The sequence below is a fragment of the Aythya marila genome (genome assembly GCF_965140915.1).
Source record: "Aythya marila genome assembly, chromosome: 2".
NCBI classification, from domain to species: domain Eukaryota; kingdom Metazoa; phylum Chordata; class Aves; order Anseriformes; family Anatidae; genus Aythya; species Aythya marila.
In genome coordinates this window covers 4,814,059-4,836,709 of record NC_139043.1, presented here as the reverse complement: position 1 = coordinate 4,836,709, position 22,651 = coordinate 4,814,059, and the positions used below count along the sequence as shown (strand labels likewise).

The 22,651-nt window shown below is 40.2% G+C and overlaps 1 protein-coding gene across 2 annotated transcripts in view; it reads right to left on the bottom strand.

Annotated features, from left to right (window-relative positions):
* CRHR2 (corticotropin releasing hormone receptor 2) overlaps positions 1 to 22,651 on the bottom strand; it is a 156,744-nt gene that overhangs the window by 121,021 nt on the left and 13,072 nt on the right. For both annotated transcript variants that reach the window (XM_082753951.1, XM_082753953.1), the window contains exon 2: positions 21,827 to 21,920. In XM_082753951.1, coding sequence (XP_082610077.1) covers positions 21,827 to 21,920 — 94 coding nt within the window. The remainder of the gene's footprint in view (positions 1 to 21,826; positions 21,921 to 22,651) is intronic.

Here is a 22,651-nt window from a genome sequence, read left to right as displayed (position 1 = left end):
TGAGCTATAACACCCTAGGGGTCATTTTAATTTCACTTTAATTGTTTGGTCTCAATTACATGGGATTTTTTGTTCACCAGTTGTCAGACAATGCAGACAGAAGAACAAAGTTGTAAAATGTGGAACAGGAGTTTACTTCAGTTTCATAGACTTTTCTGAAATCTGCAGTTTCCTGAATGAGTGGTCATGATCCTTACAACTGAGTTGTTGATTAACTTTTCCTAAAAGCCATTGTGAAGTCAGGGATGTTTTACTGTTTTACAGTTAAGGATTTTTCTGTGCTTGGACCTGACATAGGTCCCGTGAAAACACAGACTAGAAGCTCTGGGTGAGACCACCCTGACCGAGTGGATTTGTGGACTCTGCCTCTGAGCTACTTACCTGGACTCCTTAACAGTCAATGAAGGAACATGGCACAATTCACCATGGTTCATTTCATTATAAAGTGTATATTTAAATGACATAGTTGTATAAATGCTACTACACTTGCAATTGCCTAGATGAGGAGCTTGAGGTGTCTGACTTAATTTCAGTTGTCTACGTTAAATACATCTAAAGTTAGGTGAGATGCAGCCTTTTTCCACCTCTGGACATGAGCACAGGTTATTCTGGTTAAAATTCCAGTCCCTGCTGAAATCAATAGGTGAGTGTTCCTCCACACCCAGAAAGCCATAATTTTATTTGAAACAAATGATTATTTTACGGAGATGGAAGAACAGCCTATTGTTCCCTCTTACAGATAAAAACTAATAACATCCTTACACAAAATTTCTGAGAATAAGAAACGATTTCCATTTTTTCGGAGAAAACACCACTCCTCTCCAGAAGATTTGTACAAGTCTGTATGGTTTATGTTCCTTAAAAGTCTTTCCTGGAGACAAAATCCACAGAAAATATAAACCACTTAGCCTATAAAAGAACTGATACATGGACACCGTTCATGCCAATTCTCCTCTGAGATACAGATGCTGCAGCTGGGACCATTTGTTTCAGTTTAAAAGTCTGCAGAGTAGCTGTTGGTGGCAAAGAAATCTCCAGGCTCCCTTAAAAGTCAAGAGGGATCTAGCTAGTGCAGTCAGTGGGCTCTACCGGATGATTTCTGTCACCATAAAGAAGATACTTAAATTGGGTAAGACAAATTGTCTTCCAAAAGTCTCTCTTACCATTAACTATAAAAGGAACCTGGGATGACCTGCTCACTGGGACATGTCTGCACTATAAATGTTTAAAGTTAGGGAGAGGAATGCCACCTGTAGGGAAAATAGAAGAAAAATCAAGCCTAGGAAATGTTTCCTGTAAAAATAGCCTCAATTTGTGGAGAGTTGAACACTTCTACTGGGGTTTTGATTCTGTTTTCCGTTTTGAAAACTTTTTCATGATGATGTTTATTATGGCCACATAGGAATCCTGTTCCTAATTACAGTGTTTTTACTGAATAATTGATTGTTTTTCACCAACAGAGAGCACCAACTAAGAGGAAAGTTAATGATTAATTAGAAATAAATTCCACAGTTTTACTTATGCATAATTCAAACAGCTTGACTTTAGGTTTTTAATCTCTCAAACTAGCCACCATTAAATTTGTGGCCTCTTGATGGTTAAACAAGACATGATTGCTTGCACAATAAATGTTTATTACTGAAAAAGATCAAATGCAGTTTTTCATTTCATTGGTGTGTGTAGCTGTGCCTTGACACCCAAAATAACTACCGTGGTCTTTGAAGCAGGAAGTACTTGAGCTGATAAATCATCAATGTTACAGAAGAATCAGTGTTCTTCATAGCAATTTGCAGAGACCAAATTAAAATGATTTAATCCACCCAACAACTGCTCACACACAGCTCTGGGGACGGGCAGAATTAAAAGATGTTGTGAATGCACCTTTAACGTTTTCAGTATCTGCACGCTGAGTTAGAGCAGGCTGTAAACCCTTCATGTGAGATTGACCTTTCTGTGATCAGCTTTAAGCCTAAAATCGAATGAATTTGGAAACAAAGCTTTCTCATGCTACCACTCAGTAAAACACACTGTGAGAAAGCTGAAGCAATTGCTGTCATCTTGACATAGGGTTAAACCTGAGGCAAATGGACCTACACAGTAGGTTTCTACACTGTGAGCTAAATGACCATAATCTGTATCTGTTGACACAAATTCATAGTCTGGGATAGAGAATGCAGGATGCTGTAAGAAACCAACCAGCTAAACAACTGAACCAAACCCACCCATTTTGCCCCATTTTCCAGATCAAGTAGGAGTTGCACTTTCCAGAAATAGAAATGCAGAAATGGTAGAGAAAATGCCATTGAATAAAAACACAGAATGGTTTGGGTTGGAAGGGACCTCAAAGCCCATCTAATTCCACTCCCCTGCCATGGGCAGGGCCCCCTGTCCCAGCCCAGGCTGCCCCCAGCCCCATCCAGCCTGGCCTTGGGCACTGCCAGGGATGGGGCAGCCACAGCTCCTCTGGGCAGCCTGGGACAGGCCCTCACCACCCTCACAGTGAAGAATTTCCTCCTAACATCTAATCTAAAAGTCCCTCTCCAGCTCTCCTGCAGCCCCCTTTAGGCCCTGGCAGGCCGGTGTGAGGTCTCCCCAGAGCCTTCTCCTCTCCAGGCTGAACAACCCCAACTCCCTCAGCCTGGCTCCACAGCAGAGGTGCTCCAGCCTCTGAGTGTCTCATGGCCTCCTCTGGACTCACTCCAACTCTTTCTTGTGCTGGGGGCCCCAGAGCTGAGCACAGGCTCCAGGTGGGGTCTCACAAGAGCAGAGCAGAGGGGGACAATCCCCTCCCTCGTCCTGCTGCCCACACTGCTGTTGGTGCAGCCCAGGACACGGTTGGCTTTCTGGGCTGCTAGCGCATGTTGCTGGCTCATAGCAACCTTCTCATCCACCAGCACCCCCAGGTCCTTCTCCTCAGGGCTGCTCTCAGTCCATTCCCCGCCCAGCCTGTATTTGGGATTGGGATCGCCCCAGCCCAGATGCAGGACCTTGCGCCTGCCCTTGTTGAACCTCCTGAGGTTTGCCCAGGCCCACCTCCCAGGTTTGCCCAGGTCTCTCTAGGTGACATCCCTTCCCTCTGGTGTGGTGACCACAACACACAGCTTGGTGTCTTCGGCAAACTTGCTGAGGGTGCACTTAATATCAAAGGCCATGTCTCCAACCAAATTCACACAAAGCACTCAAAAATATCCAGCAACAGAAAAGTGCTGGGTTAGGGGATTTTCTGCTGAATAGATTCCATTTGCATAGAAAACAAATTTTGATTTCTCAATGTTTACGCTTCTACTGTTAATACAGCCTGTCAGTTTGGGACTGATGTAATTTTAAGGGCATTAGTTAACAGCAGCAAACTTCATTGTAGCTTGTGCTTTCTAGTTGAAATACAAAGGGAAAGAAGGAGGCAAGTAGGCTACGATAAACTCTTTTTTTTTTTTTTTTTTTTTTTTTTTTTTTTCTCTGAGCATGTTGGGATGTGCACAGCACTTACCTGAAGAGACATATTGATCTGATTTAGCTTCTAGATTCCATCATAATTTGAAAATAAATAACAATAGCAATATGATTTATAATCAAAAGACAGACAGTGACTTTTCCATCTCTGAGATTACTGCCTCCCCCCCAAATGAGGATTCATTGGTTTCCTAAAAGCTTACATTGATGGGCTGAAACATCAACAACAACAACACAGGGGAATTACTATTATCCTAGAAAACAGCTGGGAATCTATGTACACGGAGTGTATATGGATTTGCAAAGAACCAGGTATAGAAAATTAGGATTTCCAAGCCAGTAGCAACATAACCATTTGTCCTTGTGTTTATAATGATTCACAATTGTCCCTTTCTCTACTGATAAAATAGGGATTTTGTAATGTTTTCAAAGAAGCCTATCTGCTTGGCCTATCTTAAACAACCACTCCAATTCTCAGAAGCCAGAAGTATGAATAGCAGCTACCTTAGTGACCCCAAGAGAAAGTAAATGTTTCTGAACCACATAATCTACACTACAAGGTGTTGATGATAAAAGTAAATGGTATCTTTTCAACATTAAAGTAAATTCCTTCATTATGAATCACTGAAAATGATCTTCATAGATACACAAATTGTGGAAGCAGGACAGAAGCCCATAGCAATGGAAAAGAAATGTTATATCATTCCTAGAAATTCATTTGCCGCTTTCCTTAATTGATCCCTGTAGTTCTTCAGAACAGCATTTTCCTTGGATAATTACTATTCCGTTTCTGAGAGAAACCCAAAAAGACATAAGCCAAAGGCTACAGAAAGAAAATGTTTATAATACCTTATTAGCACTGAAATCAATGTAAGCAAATGACTGATTGTACAAAGTGGGCTAGAATTCATCTCACTTTCAGGCATCCACAGTGGAGGGTAAGTTTTATCCTACTTATCTTAATGTGTAGAAATGTCTGAATTTACTCAGAAAAGTCCCACCCCTCACTTTCTGATTAGGCATAGCAAAAGGAAATTGATTTGAAAGATGTTTCTTTCATTTCTGGATCCAATGTGATTTTTTTTTTAATACTTGGATTTTCTGAAAATTTTGAAGGTTTGTTTGTTTTTTCACCGTGTCAAAATAAAACATTTACATGTGTGTAAAAACAGATTTTTCCCCCCTGTGGCAGCAATTGCTGAAAATTAAACATTCCTAAGGTCAGTCAAAATCAACTGATTTGGAGATAAAACAAATGTTGAAGGAAAATATTCACCCTGATCTCAGTGGTATTGGGAGTCAGCAGACTTCATCTATGGGATGTAGCTAGAATGGAAGCGGTGAACTCTACAGTGCACGATGCAGATCCCATCAAATTATTATTGATCCCTCTGTAGTTTGGTCTTCACTCCATACATTTAATACCCTCACTGGACTCAGCTTACAACAGATGAGTCAACTGAAAAAGATATGTGGACATTTGTGTCAAGTTTAGCACAATTTGAGAAGTTTTCATCTCTTTTGAGAACTCACAATGGGCCATCAGCTTGAATGAGAAGCATACTGTCTTTGCATAAATCAGTTTCAGCATGTAAGATGAGAGGAGAGGGGAAACGACTTGATTAAAAGGGAGGTGTAATAACAGGTATTTATCTGACTGCACCCTAAGTAAAAATCCTGCTGCCAGGTCAATGGTCTGGTTCAATTTATTTATTTATTTATTTATTTATAGTTGATTTATTTATTATTATTATTATTACAGACCGATTAAGGTCTATTTTTTGTTTGTTTGTTTGCCTTTTTTCCCCCCTTCTTTTCTGCAGGTTTTCATATGCTTGAAAGCAGTTTCCAAAATCTTTTCAATGTCTTAAAAAGAAAAAGCTCTTACTAAAGGCAAAAACTTGTTTTATTCTTATTTAGACATCTACTTGCCATCAGAAGCATTAACAGAGGGTTTTCTTTGTTTGTTTTTTTTTTAATTTGTTTTGCCTATGGGGAATTCTACATTATCATTGCCTTAAGAATTTATGCTGGAAACTCCTAAACAGACAGGAATAGCAAACACTCTTACAGTAATGATATTTAGTGCTTGGGAACCCCTAAGTACAATGCAGGGAACCAAAGGAAAAGCCACTCACATGCATGCTCACACAGTAGTATTTACTTTATATTGCTTTTCTGTGGCCATGTGTTATTATTTTTAATCTAGGCTGTATTTTAAAACTGATTTGTTAATAAGACCATGTTTACATGCTTTTTGATAATTCTTAAGAGTATCTGCTGTTGAATACTCTGCCATACCATGACAGATGTAGAGGATGGTCTGTGTGTCCAAAGAAGAGGATAGAGTGAAAGATAGGATGTCTTAAATCTCAGCAGTCTGTGAAGGAGCAGAAAGAGAAGAGAGAGTGGGGAAGAGCCTGGAGAAGTGGACAGAGATACAGTCCACCTTTCCTCACCCCAGACTTCTCATTCCTTTCCTAGGCAGTGAATTTTCCCAATAAACACTGACCCTTTACCCTCTGTACTCTCTAGCAGGAAACAGCTCAGTGAAACCTTTACATTTGCAATTCAAGTTTCCCCATAGGTAATCACAACCACACAATCTAGTGCCATAAAGAACAGCTACCCAACATTAGGCAGCTGCAGAGTTGTGAGGGATAGGGACTGCTGTCTGCAAGCAGATACTGTCTCACAACTACTCCTGATTTCAAAAAAACAAAAAGTGCCAGGAAGAAGGATGTGAAATGTTAATGATTCAGGATTATCCAGCAAGATAATGTAGCTGGGGATGGAAAAACATTGCTTTCCCACGCAAAGTCTTTGGTAGCACTTAGCTAATGGGGCATTGTCTCCTCCACCCCCTGGTAACTCAGCTGGAGAGGGCAAAAAGTAGTAATTATAAAGCAGAATAGTTATTTTCAAGATGTGATGTAATCATGGGCCAAAGGCCAAGTTTTAAATGTAAGATCTTTTCCACGCGTTCACACTCACAAAATATATATTATATCTTTATGACAAAGGGACTTCTTATTTGCTCATTTATCTCATTAGCTACCACTGACTGCTTTACCCTACTTTCTGCTGTAATAGCAAATCAAAAGTAACAATTGGAAACCTGGAGCATGAGGCGATGGTGCTCCAAGATGGAATCTGCTGGCAGCTGCACAGGTACGAGAAGTCCTGATGAGAAGAGTTTAGCTCACGTTGTTGCTCATGAAGGAGCAGAATGGAGCCCCTGATTTGCACAGAGCACTTGGCCTACAGCAGATGAGTTGCCAAGAGCAGAGGGTAAGAGGTGAAGGTAACCACTGATTAACATTGCATTGACATGAAGAGAAAGAAAGAAAGAGCTTAAGAATGCAGCATTTTCAATGCTTTTAAGAGATACTCTGAGAGATTCCAGGAAGAGCTATATATACACCAAAGGCTGTCATGGTAACAAAGCTAGCAGATTTTTTGCCTCATTAAACTCTCTAATTGCACGTGCTGTGGTGTTCAGCCATGTATCTCCCCGAGGTAAATCCCGCAGTCAGTCCCCTCTTAGGCTTTGTGCCAGAACTGCAGAAGTTCTCTGTGGTCCTTCAGGACCAAAGTGACCCAAAAGCTGTCTTTAATTTGGGTCACTTGGCCTGCGTTTCAGGTATTTTTCTGTCAGGGGATTTTCACATCTTTGAGAATATCAAGCTACTGTTCAAGTCAACTTTGCAGATGAGATGAAGGCTGGACAAGATCAGCTAAGAAACTGTAGGCACTGGCTTTCACATATCGCTCTTCTGTTTCATGACAGTTTTTCTACAGAGACCATTAATTAGTTAACCTAATATATTTATCTGGTAAACAACCCAATAACCATGACAATTCAGAGCAACCATAAGTAGCATTTACACATCAGTAATGAGTTGTATACATGTGACAGGTGAAGAGGACAGATGCAGGGGCCTCTCCACTTTAACCTGCTTAAGGACTACTTACAAGTGCAAAACCTTGAAATACCACCAGGTGTTTAGCGGGCTGGTATGGCATAAATAGGTTTCTACAGCATGTACAGTCGAAGTTCCTTCAGCCAGACACTGTGAGTGTCATGCTAACATGTGTGCTCTGTTTTCTCTACATCAAAATATGCACATGCCACATTTCTGTGGTGGTTTAAAAACAATGGACAGCTGAACTCCACCATGCTTCTCTTTCATTCCTGCTCCTTAAGAGAACAGAGGGAGAAAATAGCATGAAAAAACAGCTTGTGAGTTGAGATAAGGACAGGGAGATTCCTACCAATTACAGACACAGGCAAAACAGACTCAGCATAAGGGAATTAATGTATTTTATTGCTTATTGCCAACAGACTAGAGCAATGAGAACTAAAGGCAAACCAATAACACCTTCCCACTCATCCACCCTCTTCTCACTCCTCCCCATGAGCAGCACATGGGAACTGCGAATGGAGGTCAGTCCCTGAGGCTTTGTCGCTCCCGCTCCCTCACGGTCCCTCTCTGCCCCTGCTCCACACGGGGTCCCTCCAATGGGATGCCGTCCTTCCCAAACTGAGCCTGTGTGGGTTTTTCATAAACATCAAGAACTGGTCCCACACGGCTCTGTCCCATGGGGTCCACCCCCAGGAGCAAACTGCTCCAGCACGGGTCCCCCACGGGCAACAGCTCCCCCCAGACCCTCTGCTCCTGTGTGGGCTCCTCTCCATGGGCTGCAGCGTGGAGATCTGCTCCATGTGGGACCCAGCGGCTGCAGGGGGACAGCCTGCTCCACCAGGGGCCTCTCCACAGGCCGCAGGGGAACTGCTGCTGCATGCCTGGAGCACCTCCTGCCCTCCTGCTGCACTGGCCTTGGGGGCTGCAGGGCTGTTTCTCTCCCATTTCTCACCCCTCTCTCCCAGATGCTGTTGTGCAGCAGGTTTTTTTCCCTTTCTTAAATATGCTCTTCCACAGGCCCAGCCAGTTTCATTCATGGCTTGGCTCTGGCCAGCAGTGGGTCCCTTTTGGAGCTGGCTGGAGCTGGCTCTGGCCTGACATGGGGCAGCTGCTGGGCTCTGCTCACAGAGGCAACCCCTGCAGCTTCCCTGCTACCAAACTCTTGCCACGTAAGCCTAATACAATTTTATAAGGTAAGAGCGTAGGTATTAGAGCATGAGCCAGAGAGACAGGAATTTCAAATCCACCTCTAGCTAAATCTGTGACCTTGGACATGTTGTGTCCCATGCCTTTACGTGTATATCCAATAGGTAGCAAATTATTATTCATGTCGACCACATCAGCACTCCTTTCCCAAAATAATTACTTCCATTCTCTGGAACTTCACACCAACCACAGAAATCCAAATTTAATCCCATATTTTTCCACAGAGCTACAACTGTCAGGTTCACCTTTGTGTCTCCAAGATTTTTGAAGAAGAAAAGACCTGAAAATACCAACACATGAGAGTTCCAGTTAAAAGCAAGAGCAGTTACATCAGTTGATTAGAAAATTCTCATTGCGATGTATGTGAGCTTGCAAGGCTTCTATGGTCTATTTAGAACTTTTTATTTAGAACTTTTGCAATGCAAAAATGTCATCAGCTTACTTTAAATTTTTATTTATGTTATTTATTTATTTATTTATTTATTTATTCATTTTATCAACCAAGTACCACAGCCAGACTGCAGAACCAAAACATTTCAAGTTCTAGTATTCCTCTACTGATTGGAATTGAAGCCTTGGCAAATAATTTAACTTTTCACCATATATGAAACAGAGAAAAAAGTTTCCTCAATTTGCATGGATTTTATAAGGATGATTTTGCAATTATTATTATTTTTAATTTTAATTATGGAAAGCTAATTATAACAAAGTATTCCTATGTATTGCAACACTGAAAACAAGAAATAACTGAAAAGGTGGACTTAAGCTAAAATACTGCATAACAGAGTCAGGCTTCCTCAAAACAGATGAAGAGTTAAAAAGTGCTTGAAAATCTGCAATGCAGATCAAAAATCAAGTATTCTTTGCTTGTTTCATCTGTGGACTGTGGGACTGCAGAAAAACTAAGTAATAGATAGTGTGTAATGCTGCACACATTTTTTCTCAACTGTGTGTCTTCTCAAATAAACTGGGTGCATTTATTTCCTTATGGATGTTGATGAAATTCTGGTGATTATAATACAAAAATAGAAGGCATAATCATTTCTACTATATGCTTCCACTGATGCCCCTGAGGTCTCTGTCTTCCTGTTGAAAATCTTCATATAACTCTCTAAGTTAGGGAAGTACTAGCCAGAAGTTTAATAACATATATAACTATATTCATTTAGATTGTCATTTTAGGAAAAAATCATCATTTCTTTCTATAAAGTACACATACTGAGTTACTTTCTGCATCACTTATCTCAGAGATTTGTGTTTTTAATAGTAGAACAAGTTATTGTATAGTAACCAGGAAAACTATATCTTTTCTGTTAACATGTTTTACATTTGGATCTGAGAAGGCTCCATAAGAAATTAAGTAAAAAATAAGAGCAATTAATCAAAACAGCATGAGAGAACATCAGCATGGTCTGAGTGAATTGGATAGTCTCTCCCAAGCAAAAATAATATTACCCCTTGTTCTATTATCTACCTGAGTAAAGAGTCCCTCTCTATCCTTTTTATAAGATTCTTTTAGGTATTGAAAGGCTGCAATGAGGCTTTCCCAGAGCCTTCTCTTTAGGCTGAACATCCCCAGCTCTCTCAGCCTTTCTTGGCAGGAGAGGTGTTCCAGTCCTCTGATCAATTTTGTAGCCCTCTTCTGGACTCGCTCTAACAGGCCCAGGTCTTTCATGTCCTGGGGGCCTCAAACCTGGATGCAGCACTCCATGTGGGGCCTCTCAAGCAGAGCAGAGGGGACAATCACCTCCCTCCACCTGCTGGTGACTCCTCTGGTGATGCAGCCCAGGACACAGTTGGCCTCCTGGGCTGTGAGCATACACTGATGGCTCATGTTGAGGTTTTCATCTGCAAAAACCCCCAGGTCCTTCTCCATAGGCTTGCTCTCAGTGCTCTCAGGCCCCATACACTTGTTAAGTTGGGTCAGGAGGTCCCAAACTTGTTCTTTGCTTACAGTGGGATGGACTCTGCTCCCCCAGCCCCCACCTAGAGCTCTTGTACTCTAAGGAAAATACCCTTAAAGAGTTGCCAGCTCTGATCAGATCCCTGTAAGGATCTAAGGACAGTGTCCCATTCATGAAGAAAATTGTGATTTGTGCAAAGTTTTCAAGTAACTCAAACAAGAGAACAGGATAGATTTTTTTCCAATGGCATTACAGAAAAAAATGCCCATCGTACTCCAAACGCTTGGCTTTCAAAGCTTTCAAAGTTAATTCACCTAGTGGCTACTGGAGGAAGGACAATTTCAGCACAATGACACTTTTCATTCTAAAAATAATCATATAGATATATAGATGCGTATATATATATATGTAAAAACAAAATAAAGCAAATTGGCCAGATAAAAAGCCATCCGTCCTTGCCAGAAATCTTGGTTTTAGCTCACTAATACAAATTTCAAAGACCCGATACCCACTGAAGTGTGTCTACACATTGAGGATTAATCTAAAGATTTCATACCCATGTTCACAGTGATGAACTCACAAGCAGTCTCCTTGAACAGATTAATAATGAAATTGCAACTATATCTGCCTCCCAATTATTAACTATTTCCCCTGTATTTACACAGAAGGCAGAAAGTAATAGTCTTCCACAGGCTGCTAAATTACCTCAGGGATACTTTCAAAGAAAGAAGGTTCTTAGCAGTGTGATTAATTTCCTGTAACTCTAGATATTGCAAAGTAGACTTGTGCAGCTGAATGGGCCTTAGGCTGCCACTAAAACCAATAAAATAAAGAAGTTTTTTTTTTTTTTTTTATGAAGGTCCAGCTACTGCAGCATCCTGTCTTCAACAGCAGCCCGAAGTGGATACTTAGGGAAGAACACAGGAATAGGAGACACATAAGAACTCTCTCAGACATCATATTCATCACAGAGGATTTCCTGAATGTGATGAGGTTTCTTTGGTATGGTAAACCTCAGTGTGTTTAACAGTGTTAGCTGGGAAGAGATCAGCTTCTAAATGCCTGGCCTTATGTACCAGGGACATCTGCACAAGACAGAATTTAAAGAGGGTGAAGGTAGAAAGCCATGCACTGGTACCATTCCCCACAGTGTTCATTAGAGGGTTTTAGGAAGGACAAACAAATCCACAGATAGGTTAGCAGGTTTATTACAGCAGCACCATTTAGAGTCATGGGATCAAATTCCTGTAGCACATCAATGGAAATGAGACACCACAACATTTACACCTTTAGGAATCTGGTTCTCTTTTGTCTCCCCTCTTAGCTATGGGTACATGCACTTGAAATATTTGAATCCATATTTTTTTATTTTTTTTTCTTGTCTAACGCTTATGCACAAGAGTAATATTACTCAGTGGAGCGTTTCACTGTGGTGAACGAGTCTTCTCACATGAGTAAAGAAAGATACACAGGGCAAAACAGCTGAACAGTTCAGGTCCTAGTGGCTTACAGAAACTGTGCTAACATTTTCCATTATCTTTTACTTATACAGCCAGCTTGTACACTTTGACAGTTTAATGAGTAAGATGAATGCTTGCAGGAAAAAAAATAAAATTACAATCCTTATTTTGTAATGGAATAACAAAATTGAACAATATAGAGCTGGAGCTTTACAGGTCAGCTTTGCATTTGGACTAGCTTTAGTGCTTAATGATTTTTTCATACATGGGACAATACAGTAAGATGTCCCCATCTCAGGGTTGGAGGACAAGGCAGATTAATTCTATGCATAGCAGAGTTTATTCAGAAAAGGCCATCTAAGTGATGCAGTAGAGATCTAAACAAAGAGGGATGAGCTGCCAGCTCCAACTTTATACTAGGTGATTTATGCTAGCTGAACCCCTAATCCATTGCCTGTATTCACATTCTAGTCCATGGTAGGCCACAACAGCATCTGTAAATATGAAGTATCCTACCACTGTCTCTTCCTTAGACGAACCACTGGATTCTCAGACAGCATTTCTGAGCATGCATTGCAATGTACTGATGGCAGATGTAAATTGGTCAAAATGTACAAAAGGTCCCCCACCTTTTTTGCTTTTGGTAGATACTGCTGAAGTAAGGTGGTGCTAGCTGGTATGAATTTATAAACATGGGCATTAGACACACAGAGATTATGATTATACCAGCACGGAGAAATGGATGGAGTCCTGTCTCGCCTTCATCTGTTTATCTGGTGACCACGGTTCTATGTGTGGCTCGGGAACACTCCTCCTAAAGTAGTATGGAAAGATCCTTTTTGTCAAAAGCAGGGAGACAAAGGCAAGACAACCACTGATTGTCAACAAGAGCACATGTAAAGGCTCATTCCTAAACTGGACAGCCAACTTAGTCATTGGGTTATAAGGTCTTGACCATTTTACTGAAATGAGAAACAAGCAAAAAACCATGTTTCCCATTCTAGACCATCTCTCCCATTTACTACTAATAATTATTCTCCTGCACTAGATGTTTTAGGCATCCTCTTGAACGACCCACCTTTCCAAATAGTGCGGTTTGTAGTATCACTTATTGTTACATGGCTTTGTTCTATGGATTGGCCACAGCATTATTTCACTGCTTGAAGGGCTCATAAATCCACAAACCCAGAGAGAAATGTTGATTTAACGGACAGGAGGTGTTTTCATTTAAGACCAGATTCACTGACGTGATTCCATGTGAACAGAAAAAGCACTCCATCTGCTCAGTAGGACTCAACAAAATGAGAGGCTCTACAAAGTATATTTTTATCTGCCAAGTGTACAAAAAATATCTAATTTAGAAACCACATTCAGCAAATGGTAGTTATTGTACCAAATGTATACATTCAAAGATTTAAGGCTATGTGATGAAGCATGGTATTGTAGCAGTCATTACCAGGAGTCTGCTGAGAACATATCATGCAGAAGTGACAGATCCAGGATTTAGGTGTGCCACTCTTCTGAAATAAGAAACAATAAAACTCGGTGGCATGTCCCCACTGTAACATGTTTTTGCTTAGGAGCTGTGCCTGCCTCATTTGCATTCCTCAAAAATTTGGCCCTGTTCCTTTTCCTTTCCTTATTCTTCACAGTATCGCAGGCTGGCAGCATGGAACCACCATGCCAATGCCATCAAGTTGGTCACTGTACATTCCTCTGCTTCCTAATAGGATTGTGGGATCTGCCCTGACTTCATGCCATCAACAACCCCATTCTACAGTCCTCCCTCAGACCCACATACCCAACACCTCTGTGACTCCAGGCAGTCATGTGCTACAGATTTTCTTTTCAGCCAGTTCAGTGCTGATACTGAATGCTGATGAAGGTTTTCAGAATGTTGTTACCTTCCTGTATAATGCAAAGTTCAGGGATGGTGACTGCAGATGTTAAGATTGTTGGTAATTCATCGTAAACCACTAACACCACTCCTGGCGTAGCTGGTTCCTCTTCTAAGCCAAGGTTACTTCATTTAGTAGTTTCCTGAAGTCTTGCAAAAGCATGCACTCATGGGATCAAGGCACTGGAGTAAATTCTTTCTAAAATATATTTCACATTCAGAGTCACAACAAAAAGCCAGACTGCAAGACATAGGTACTCTTTTAAAAAATATAAGAACAACAACAGCGGCAACAGAAAATAAATCACTCTGTGTGACTCTCATCACTGTAGGATCTGAGCACTTTATTGCCTTGTTTACACAGCTTAGAGATTTATTGTTAGTGAATTTTGGAAGAACTTCACAGTGTCTGGACACCTAGGGTAAAGGTGGGAACCATAAGATATGTTTATATGTCTCGTCTATAAGAAAGTGACAAAAAATATATATATTTATTAATTTATTTATATATTAATATTCCTCATGGGTAATCCTAGTGGAACATGTAACTTTCTGGAGTGTCTACATAGTTCCTTAATACATGAGAATTTCTACAAATCCTTAGCTTAGAACTGCCCCAAACTTGGGAAATGAATTTTAAATCATAAGGACCAGCGGCAACAATACAAAATGTGCAACAACACTGCACGCAGCTTTATTTTGGGAAGTACAAGCAAGCAGTGCTAGACTGCCTGGTATGTTATTTGAGGCAGTGAGAAAGTAAACCACCATCATCACCTCTATTTAAATAGTGTTATTGCAACATCTGAAAATAGGAAGTGCTAGGAAGAGTGCCTGTGTCCTCAGCTCCAGCTTTGATCATGCAAATGCTGCTGCTCAAGGTTAACTTTATGCCTGTGAGCAGTAATGGAGTTGTGTGGATGTGATGAAAGCACATTCCCAAGTGCCCCACGGGCAGCTGCAGGAGCAGAGTACGTAGCTTCAGCCAGCAGGCTGACGCCAAGAGAGTGCAAAGCATACGTTAAAATGAATAGCTCATCCAAGTATCATTATAAATGGAAGTGCTCACTGATGTGACCTGCTGGGAAAATCAGAAGGGAAACAGTGAGAATTGCTGCCATGCCATTACTGTGGAGGGATATTTAGAGATGTAATGAGGCCAAATCTTCCGTTTCCAAGAAACAGAGTAGGGCAATGCACAGAAATAAATAACCCCTGGAGCAATGAGTGTCTCACCTATGCTGTTCTGTATAGAAAGCAAGTTATAGAATATGTTTCTCTGTCATGAAACTTTCATCTACTAAAAGAATGATTGATTGAAATTAACTCCTAAAAAATAACAATAGGCAGCCAAGCAAAACCTGCAGCCCATGTGTACTCAGCTGCTGGCGCATCAAGGCAAAAAAAAACAAACAACCACTCATGACATTTTTCTTTGGTAGCCAAAGCCTCTGTGATTAAATCATCTTGTCAGAGGATATTTCATATGTGCTTTGAGCTATAAACTATTAACTCCCATCTTGCAGCCTTCATCCTGTATGTCAGACTTCTATGAAACTCCTGTGCAGAAGTGCCTATATTAGGATACCTGGATGGACTGGAACATCTAGTTCATCTCATCCAGTTCATCTAGTGCAATAATAGTCAATGGAGATCTACGGAAGGATTCAGATGACACATAAGCATCCCAGGCCACTCAATCCCTGAGATATTCCTCCCCCTATTCCAGAGGGCACAGGTCTCCTGTGGGTTCTGTGCTATATCTGCCAGCCCTGCACGTCTTAGGTACCCTAAAGTACCTCAAAGGGCACTGAGCACTGACATGAGGGCAAGTAAATCCTATCCAACAGTGGGAGCTCAGACCCTTATTTTACGTGTAATCATCAGTATTCAGATGACAAACTGTGAGATGAGTTCCACCCCATGAGGCTACGATAGCCCCAGGGACATGCCGACTCCTAAGCATTTGTACTTTCAGCTATTACCTTTTGCTCTGAAATTCCCAGGTTCGGTCCCACCTTCCTGGTTCACAGAGATGACCCCCCCCACACACACATATTAAGCAGAAGTGACTCAGCTAGGCCTGCATTCACAGCAAAGCAGGACAGTGGTATGATGATGACCAGCAGGCAAAGCCATACTAGAACATGTGCCAGCATAAGATGGTCACACTTGGCTGACCTGCAGGGATTCCTGATCAGCAGAAGTCCCAACCAGAAATAAAGAAGGAATCAAAGGTTCACCCGGTTTTGAACTGAGCAGCTTAACACTAAATATCTTTACCACAGACAAACACACCATACACAAAATCATAACAGACATTGAGATTGCCTGGAGAAAGGCCTACATTGATTCTGGGCTAGAAGGAAACACAGGACAAAGAATCTGGATGAAAAAGAAAGTCTTCTAGCTACAGCTGAGAGAACCCTTTCCAGAAATGTAGCACAGATAAATCCTCCCTAAACAAAACCTAGAAAGCTCAGATTTTGTTTGAATAAAGTTCCAAGAAGACAGAAATTATTTAAAAATGAAACTTTGCAGAGTCTGCAAAGCCTCTTTTCTCACAAGCAGGCACACTTACAAAACCTTGTTTTTAGACATTTGCATTGTGCCAGGTTCACAGAGATGGATCTGTCTAGGGATACCATCAAAACAAAAAATGATGGAAATAAAAGCATTTTAATTAATGCTCAGCTTCAAGATGGCAGAAACACTGTACCAACATAGCATCAAGTCTTCATAATTTTTCTGTCCAAAGAGATAGGAAATAATTTTCTGAAAATAGACTTGATGGTTTTAAAGGTTTAAAATGAAGATTTATAATCTTATAGGTTTTGTTTGTTTGTTTGTTTGTTTGTTTTTTGTACATGAACTTTTCAAGTTAAAGTTAAGCTAAATGTAATGTCTAAAACAGAAGTAGAATTAAGTTATTTATTTAATTGGTTGTCTAAAGAAAACTTTAAAATTTTCATTTCAAAAGAAACACACACTTTAGGATGCTACCATTCCCCAGTTCATATGGTTTTGTCACCAAGTTACAGAAACACACACATTCATACACTCCCCCCAAAACACAGACAGAGACAGGCACACATATGTACATTTACTTTATACATACGTACTTATCATAACTGGAAGCAGAATCAGATCCGTGACACTGAAGGATAAATGGAACAGTACTCAAAGGTCTGAAATAACTGTTATGTACATATATTTTTTTTCGTCACAGAGGAAGCACTTTTACTTTTGCATCTTGATTTTATTAATTTAGGGTAGAAGGACAAAGATCATGCAACAAATACACACCTGCTATCTTTCAATACGCAATTATAATGCTAACCTGCAAAGACACTTTTGAGTACACATGCTTTCTCTCCCTTTCCCACGTAGCTGTTACTGCTGTCTAACATGTTTTTGAACAGTTTATCCTGAAAAGTGATACTAACATATACCACAGGAGCTGAGCTTAAGACTGTCTGTAGTTGGTTTACACAAGACCTCTAGGCAAGAAGGTGTTTTAGTAGCTCAATGCTGACAGCCAGATTAAGGAGTTATCTAAGTGTGACAGTGACAAGAAAGGAAATTTGATTCATGCTTGAGAATGCCATGTGATTTCATAAATCCTTCTTTCAGACAAACCTTGCTTTGGCCAGTGCCTGTGCAGGAGGTGTAAGGAGTGCTTATTGATGTCTCATGTTTGATGAGATTCATTGTGGGACTTGTAAGTGGTTCAAGAAAGGATAAGAAATGAAAACTACTTTTTCTATCTTCTGTTTGGTGATATTGTTAAGTCCTGAAGAAGCCTGTAGTATAACTCACTGTCCCAGCAAGAAGACAAATTATGAAAATCTCCAGATGATGTCACGTTCATTGGCACTTGACCACTAATTCCAGATTTCACCAGAGTTGCATGTTAGAATCAGCCCTGGATACATTCCTCCCACCATCACTAATATATCCCATACAAGAGCTTCCCTGGAGACTTGAGAAGACAACTTGAGAAGTATAGGCCAGAGTTTGTACAGGTGGAATCCTGCACCATGTAGACTCAGGAGTTCTGCACCATTTCTGTGGGACAGCAGTCTTTCACCATGCTGCAAAGTGACCAGAATAAGGGAAAGGAACCATGCCCAGCCTCAAGAGGATCCAGCGAAACAAGGGAAATAAATATTTTTTCCTTTCAGTGAATACAAGGCCTTCATGAAATGAAATGCATGACACATCTGATCTACTGTCATGCACTTACTCAGTTGTTTGAATAGCCTTAAACATCAGAAATGCAAATTGCAACCTTCAAAGTGAGTGAAGGGTAAGAAAGAGAAAGAAAACAGAGAATGTAATTCTTATGTTAATACGCTAAGTACTGTAGCACTGTCCATCCACCTTCTAGTTTATTTTTTGGAAGGAGATCCCTTTTTTTGGTGAATGTGCTTTATCAAAGTCTTAAAGATTGTGTGGTGAAACTTGTCGATGGATCAAAAAGTGGGAGAAAAAGACTTCCGTGGAGATCGAAAGTGAGTAGGAACAGAAGTAAGACAGGACCTGCAGTCTCTAGTGGAAATATGTAAGATAGGAAACTCAAAGTATGTGAAGGGAAGCGTGATGAAATTCACTGAATATTGCTGTGAATAGAGGACCTGTTTTCTCTGAGTTCCTATAAAAATCCAAGCTATAACTTGATGCATGTATCAGACATATATTGAATTATTGTTATCTGGTCATCCTGCATATTACTGTAATTCTAGTCAAACCATACGAAGAGAGACATCGGGAACATGTTCAGCTGAGTCACTGTAAAAAAAATCTGCCATTTCAACCAATACTTCTTATATATGAAAACAAAGTGAGAATTAAAAATTAAATAAAATCCCTCTTCAGGTCCACAGATACACACACAATCCCATCAAGATCAAAAGCTGCATCCAAGCAATAATGAAGGTGTAATCCAGGAATTTTTTGAGGAAACAAAACCCAAAAGAGAGTGAATGATATTGTCTTTCACCTCTTAAAAAGCATTGCTTGGCTTAAATCATGTCAGACTGAATTCACAATGTCATTCACTCAGCAATTCAGTGCACTTGAACATAAATGAAAATCTCAAAAGCATTTTATGCCATCTGTTTGGGATACTTGTTGTGAACATATTTGGAGGCTGAAGTTAGTAATTATGAGGGGAGGAAATTAACATCTTGGACTAATTAACAGCATCATCTGGAAAAGAGACATGGAATATAACCAATTACAAAACTTTCACGTTTCTCTTCTCCCAGCTATAAATAAAGATTGTTCAATATGTCTGTCTTTGGATTTTTTTGTTGCTGTTGTTTTATTTTATTGATTTTTTTTTCCTCTTTAAATGACTAGATCTGCACAGTGTCAAAGATTATGATCAGAAAAAAAGACGAAGACATTTCAGACTCTGTGGTTCTGGTCTGACTCTGCACATCCATGTTGCTGGGTGGAGCACACCAATGTTTCAGCATGATATATCCTTACAGTTGTGAGGGTTCAAAATGCAGGATGCACACAGCTAAGGTAATTTTGGACAACAGCAATATATTTACAGGAGTTTTTTTTATCCTTGGATCCCCTTAGAGGAAAAAAAAAAAAACATTTCAAGAGCAAGACTTCTCTGCAAGGCTTCTTCTATTACATCTTAGTTCAGGACAAAGTAACAATCCAGACTTTTGACTATATTGGCTGTATTTCACTGATTATAAAGGCGGAGATCACTGCATTGCATACCTTCATTTTAATGAGAAGACTCATAGCTGAAAAGTCCAGACCTTTTTAAAGACCCTGCTTTTATCATGTGAAACAAGAGAAAGATGCAGTGGCAAGAAGCCCCATGTTGGTGATCCATCACATTGAGAAGAGTACATTCACTCATACTAAGAAAAAAGCAAACTTTTGCCTGCAGTAGGTCCCAAAGTTCACTTTATGCTCATGCACGAATCTGGACTTATGTCCAACTTGCCGAACATGAGGCAGCTTATAGTTTTACTACATGTATAAGCCTATGCTCAATGAAAAGTTTCAAAGTATGATAAGATTTCAAAGTATGCTGCAGAAGGCGCTATGGTCACGAGCATCATGGAAAGGTATATTCTATAAACATACCTTATAAAGGTATGTTGGATTGTCTCTATATAACAATCAAGTCTCATTAACTTTAGAGCAGTGCTTTACTTCTCTGATCAGTGATACTTTACAATAATAATACAGTGTAAGAGGCTCCTGTGACTTCTCTCTAGCGTTTTCATATTAATATGCTATTATAATAGTTGTACTCAGCCTGAGAAGATGCCTTGAGTTCATGCATCATGTAAATAGCTCAGAAAATGATTTTATTTTTTTTTTTTTGCCAACAATTAGAAATTAAAGTGTTTGCCAAAGTTTAAGGCAGTCTGGTGTGAAATAATAATATTTTTGCAATAAAAGCTCTGGGAAAGAAATAATACATTATGAATTAATGGAAAATTTTATGGTAGTATTTTCAGAAATATTCAAAAGTCAAAAAACACCTGAAAGAAGGGTCCAAGATTATGTAAAGTTTCACAAAACCTCATCTATCTTTCCTTTGTTTACAGCTACAAAATAGAACAGACTGACATTAAAATTTATACAAGAAAATATACCTCATCAGGCACAGTTGCTCCCTGGAACACAATGCCACAAGTTACAAAGCTCAGACTAGATTCATAATACAGGTCAACACACCCATTTATATGCAAATTAACAGGCAGTTAAGGCAACAAAACTTTCAGACCTCAGTCTGATCATCTTACCTAGATCAGTTTATTGTCCTTATGGAATATGTAGAGTCAGAGTAAACCAAAATTGATCTGATACATGGAAAGACTTCTTCCTTGAACCTCATTTGCTTTGCCATTTCTTAAGGCTAGAGAACTGTTTAAATGATAACATCTACATGCCTACAAGGTATTTTAAACTCCCTCCGTGAGGATTTTCTGTGGGGAAAACAAAGAGGAAAAAAACAATCCTACTGCCCCCATTGAATCACCCATTGCAGCACCATGGTCATCCTGCAGATCAGTGCCAGTGAGCATGCCTCTTCCACTTCTGAACCAAAATTGGATCCAGTTTCACATCTCTTACAATATCAATTTTTTTGCTGGTGCATTTTAGTCAAGAGTCAAACACAAAAATCAGTGCTTTGCCCTGCTTTCAAAAGCTGGTGTAAAGAAAGCAAAGGCTGCACATTCCCCCCACAATTTCCTTGCTGTTTGTGCTTAACATTCTGGAGAGTCTGCAAGATTCCATTCTCCCTTCATCCCACTGCCAGTGTCCCTGAGTACCCCTGGATTATCTCTGTCCTCTATCAGAAAAGAATTCTCTCCTAACCTGAAAAGTTACATTTAGGTTTTGGAGACTTGATGGTGGGACCAGGAAACAGAAATTGCAAAGTTTTGAGGTTCAACATGTTCTGATTTGGAGGACTGGTATTTTTCATGTCCATTGGCCTGACCAAAATGGTAAAAGGTTCACCCCTAGCCTGTATAAGCTTTAGTCAGGTCAGAGCACCCCAATTTCTACAGTGAATGTCATACAAGGGCTAGAATTTACTACCACATCCACTGTGCTTTGCCTGCCCAGCCTGGATAAGCCATGAGGCACTTGGAGAATTGCAGACAGCCTTTGACAATGAGTCTTGACCAGTCTGCATATAGATACAGGTCCCTTAGAAGTACTGACCTTCAACGATCATATCGGCCAGTGAGTACAGTCAGCTCAACAGAGTGAATAAAGGCTGCCATTATTAGTCTACCTGAAGTTCTTTCCAGGTGTGCAAACTTCAAAATTTTCTTTCCATGTCACACCACTGTACGTTGTTACCAATGAAAACTGAAGGCTGGAAGCACTATGTTTATCTCAGTAGGAAAAGATGTTCCTGGAGCAAGGACACTTTGAAAACAGATCCTGGAGTAACAAGAAGCCACTGAGAAATGGAGAAATAAATACCTGTGACATTGGTGCGGGCTGATAAAGCTTCACAGTACTTTTCCAGCAGAACAGACAAGGGCAGGTTCACAGAAGATTCACAGTGGAGAACTATCTGGATGAATAGACAGAAGCAATACAAACAAATAGTAAAGCAGCAGCAAAGGGCAGAATTTTTTATTCATGACTACAAAAATCCCCAGTATTTCATAGCATTTCCCATTCACAATTGGTTCAGGTGCAGACATTCCCTCATGACAGAGAGGATTTTTGGATATACTTGCTTAGGTCCACAACATCAGGTGTCATTCATGTGACTAAAGGTAGGCATCTACAAATGAACTACCTGTCCTGGACCTCCTCCTGTGGCAGACAGTCAATTGCCTTAACAAAGCTCGGGGTACAGTTTTTCTCACCTAAAATAGAGTAGCTGAATCACATCCCATTACATAATGGGTGGATGTGTAGAATTTCTATCAACTACCCTTAAAAGGCTACATGGCTGCTGAAGAACCTTACATAGTCAAGAGAGACAAGAAACACCAAAGGGCAATTCAAAAGGATTGAAAAAGTGCTTCTGCTGACCGGATCGGAAAAGTTGGCATCTCTGTAAGGTGATCCATTACTTTTGACAGCCAGTAAAAGTACACAAGCTTCTGACCCACAGAATTCTGAGTTCTGAGCCCTCCACTGAGGGCGAACAATAGTGAGAATGAGAGTAGCAATATCAATACAGACACTTTGAGAAAGCTGCAGGTTCAGGGTAGGATAATGGTACATCACCAAGAAAGTTTTAGGAAATAGATATTGAGTGAAGCCAAAGAATATGTTATCGTTTTCACAGTT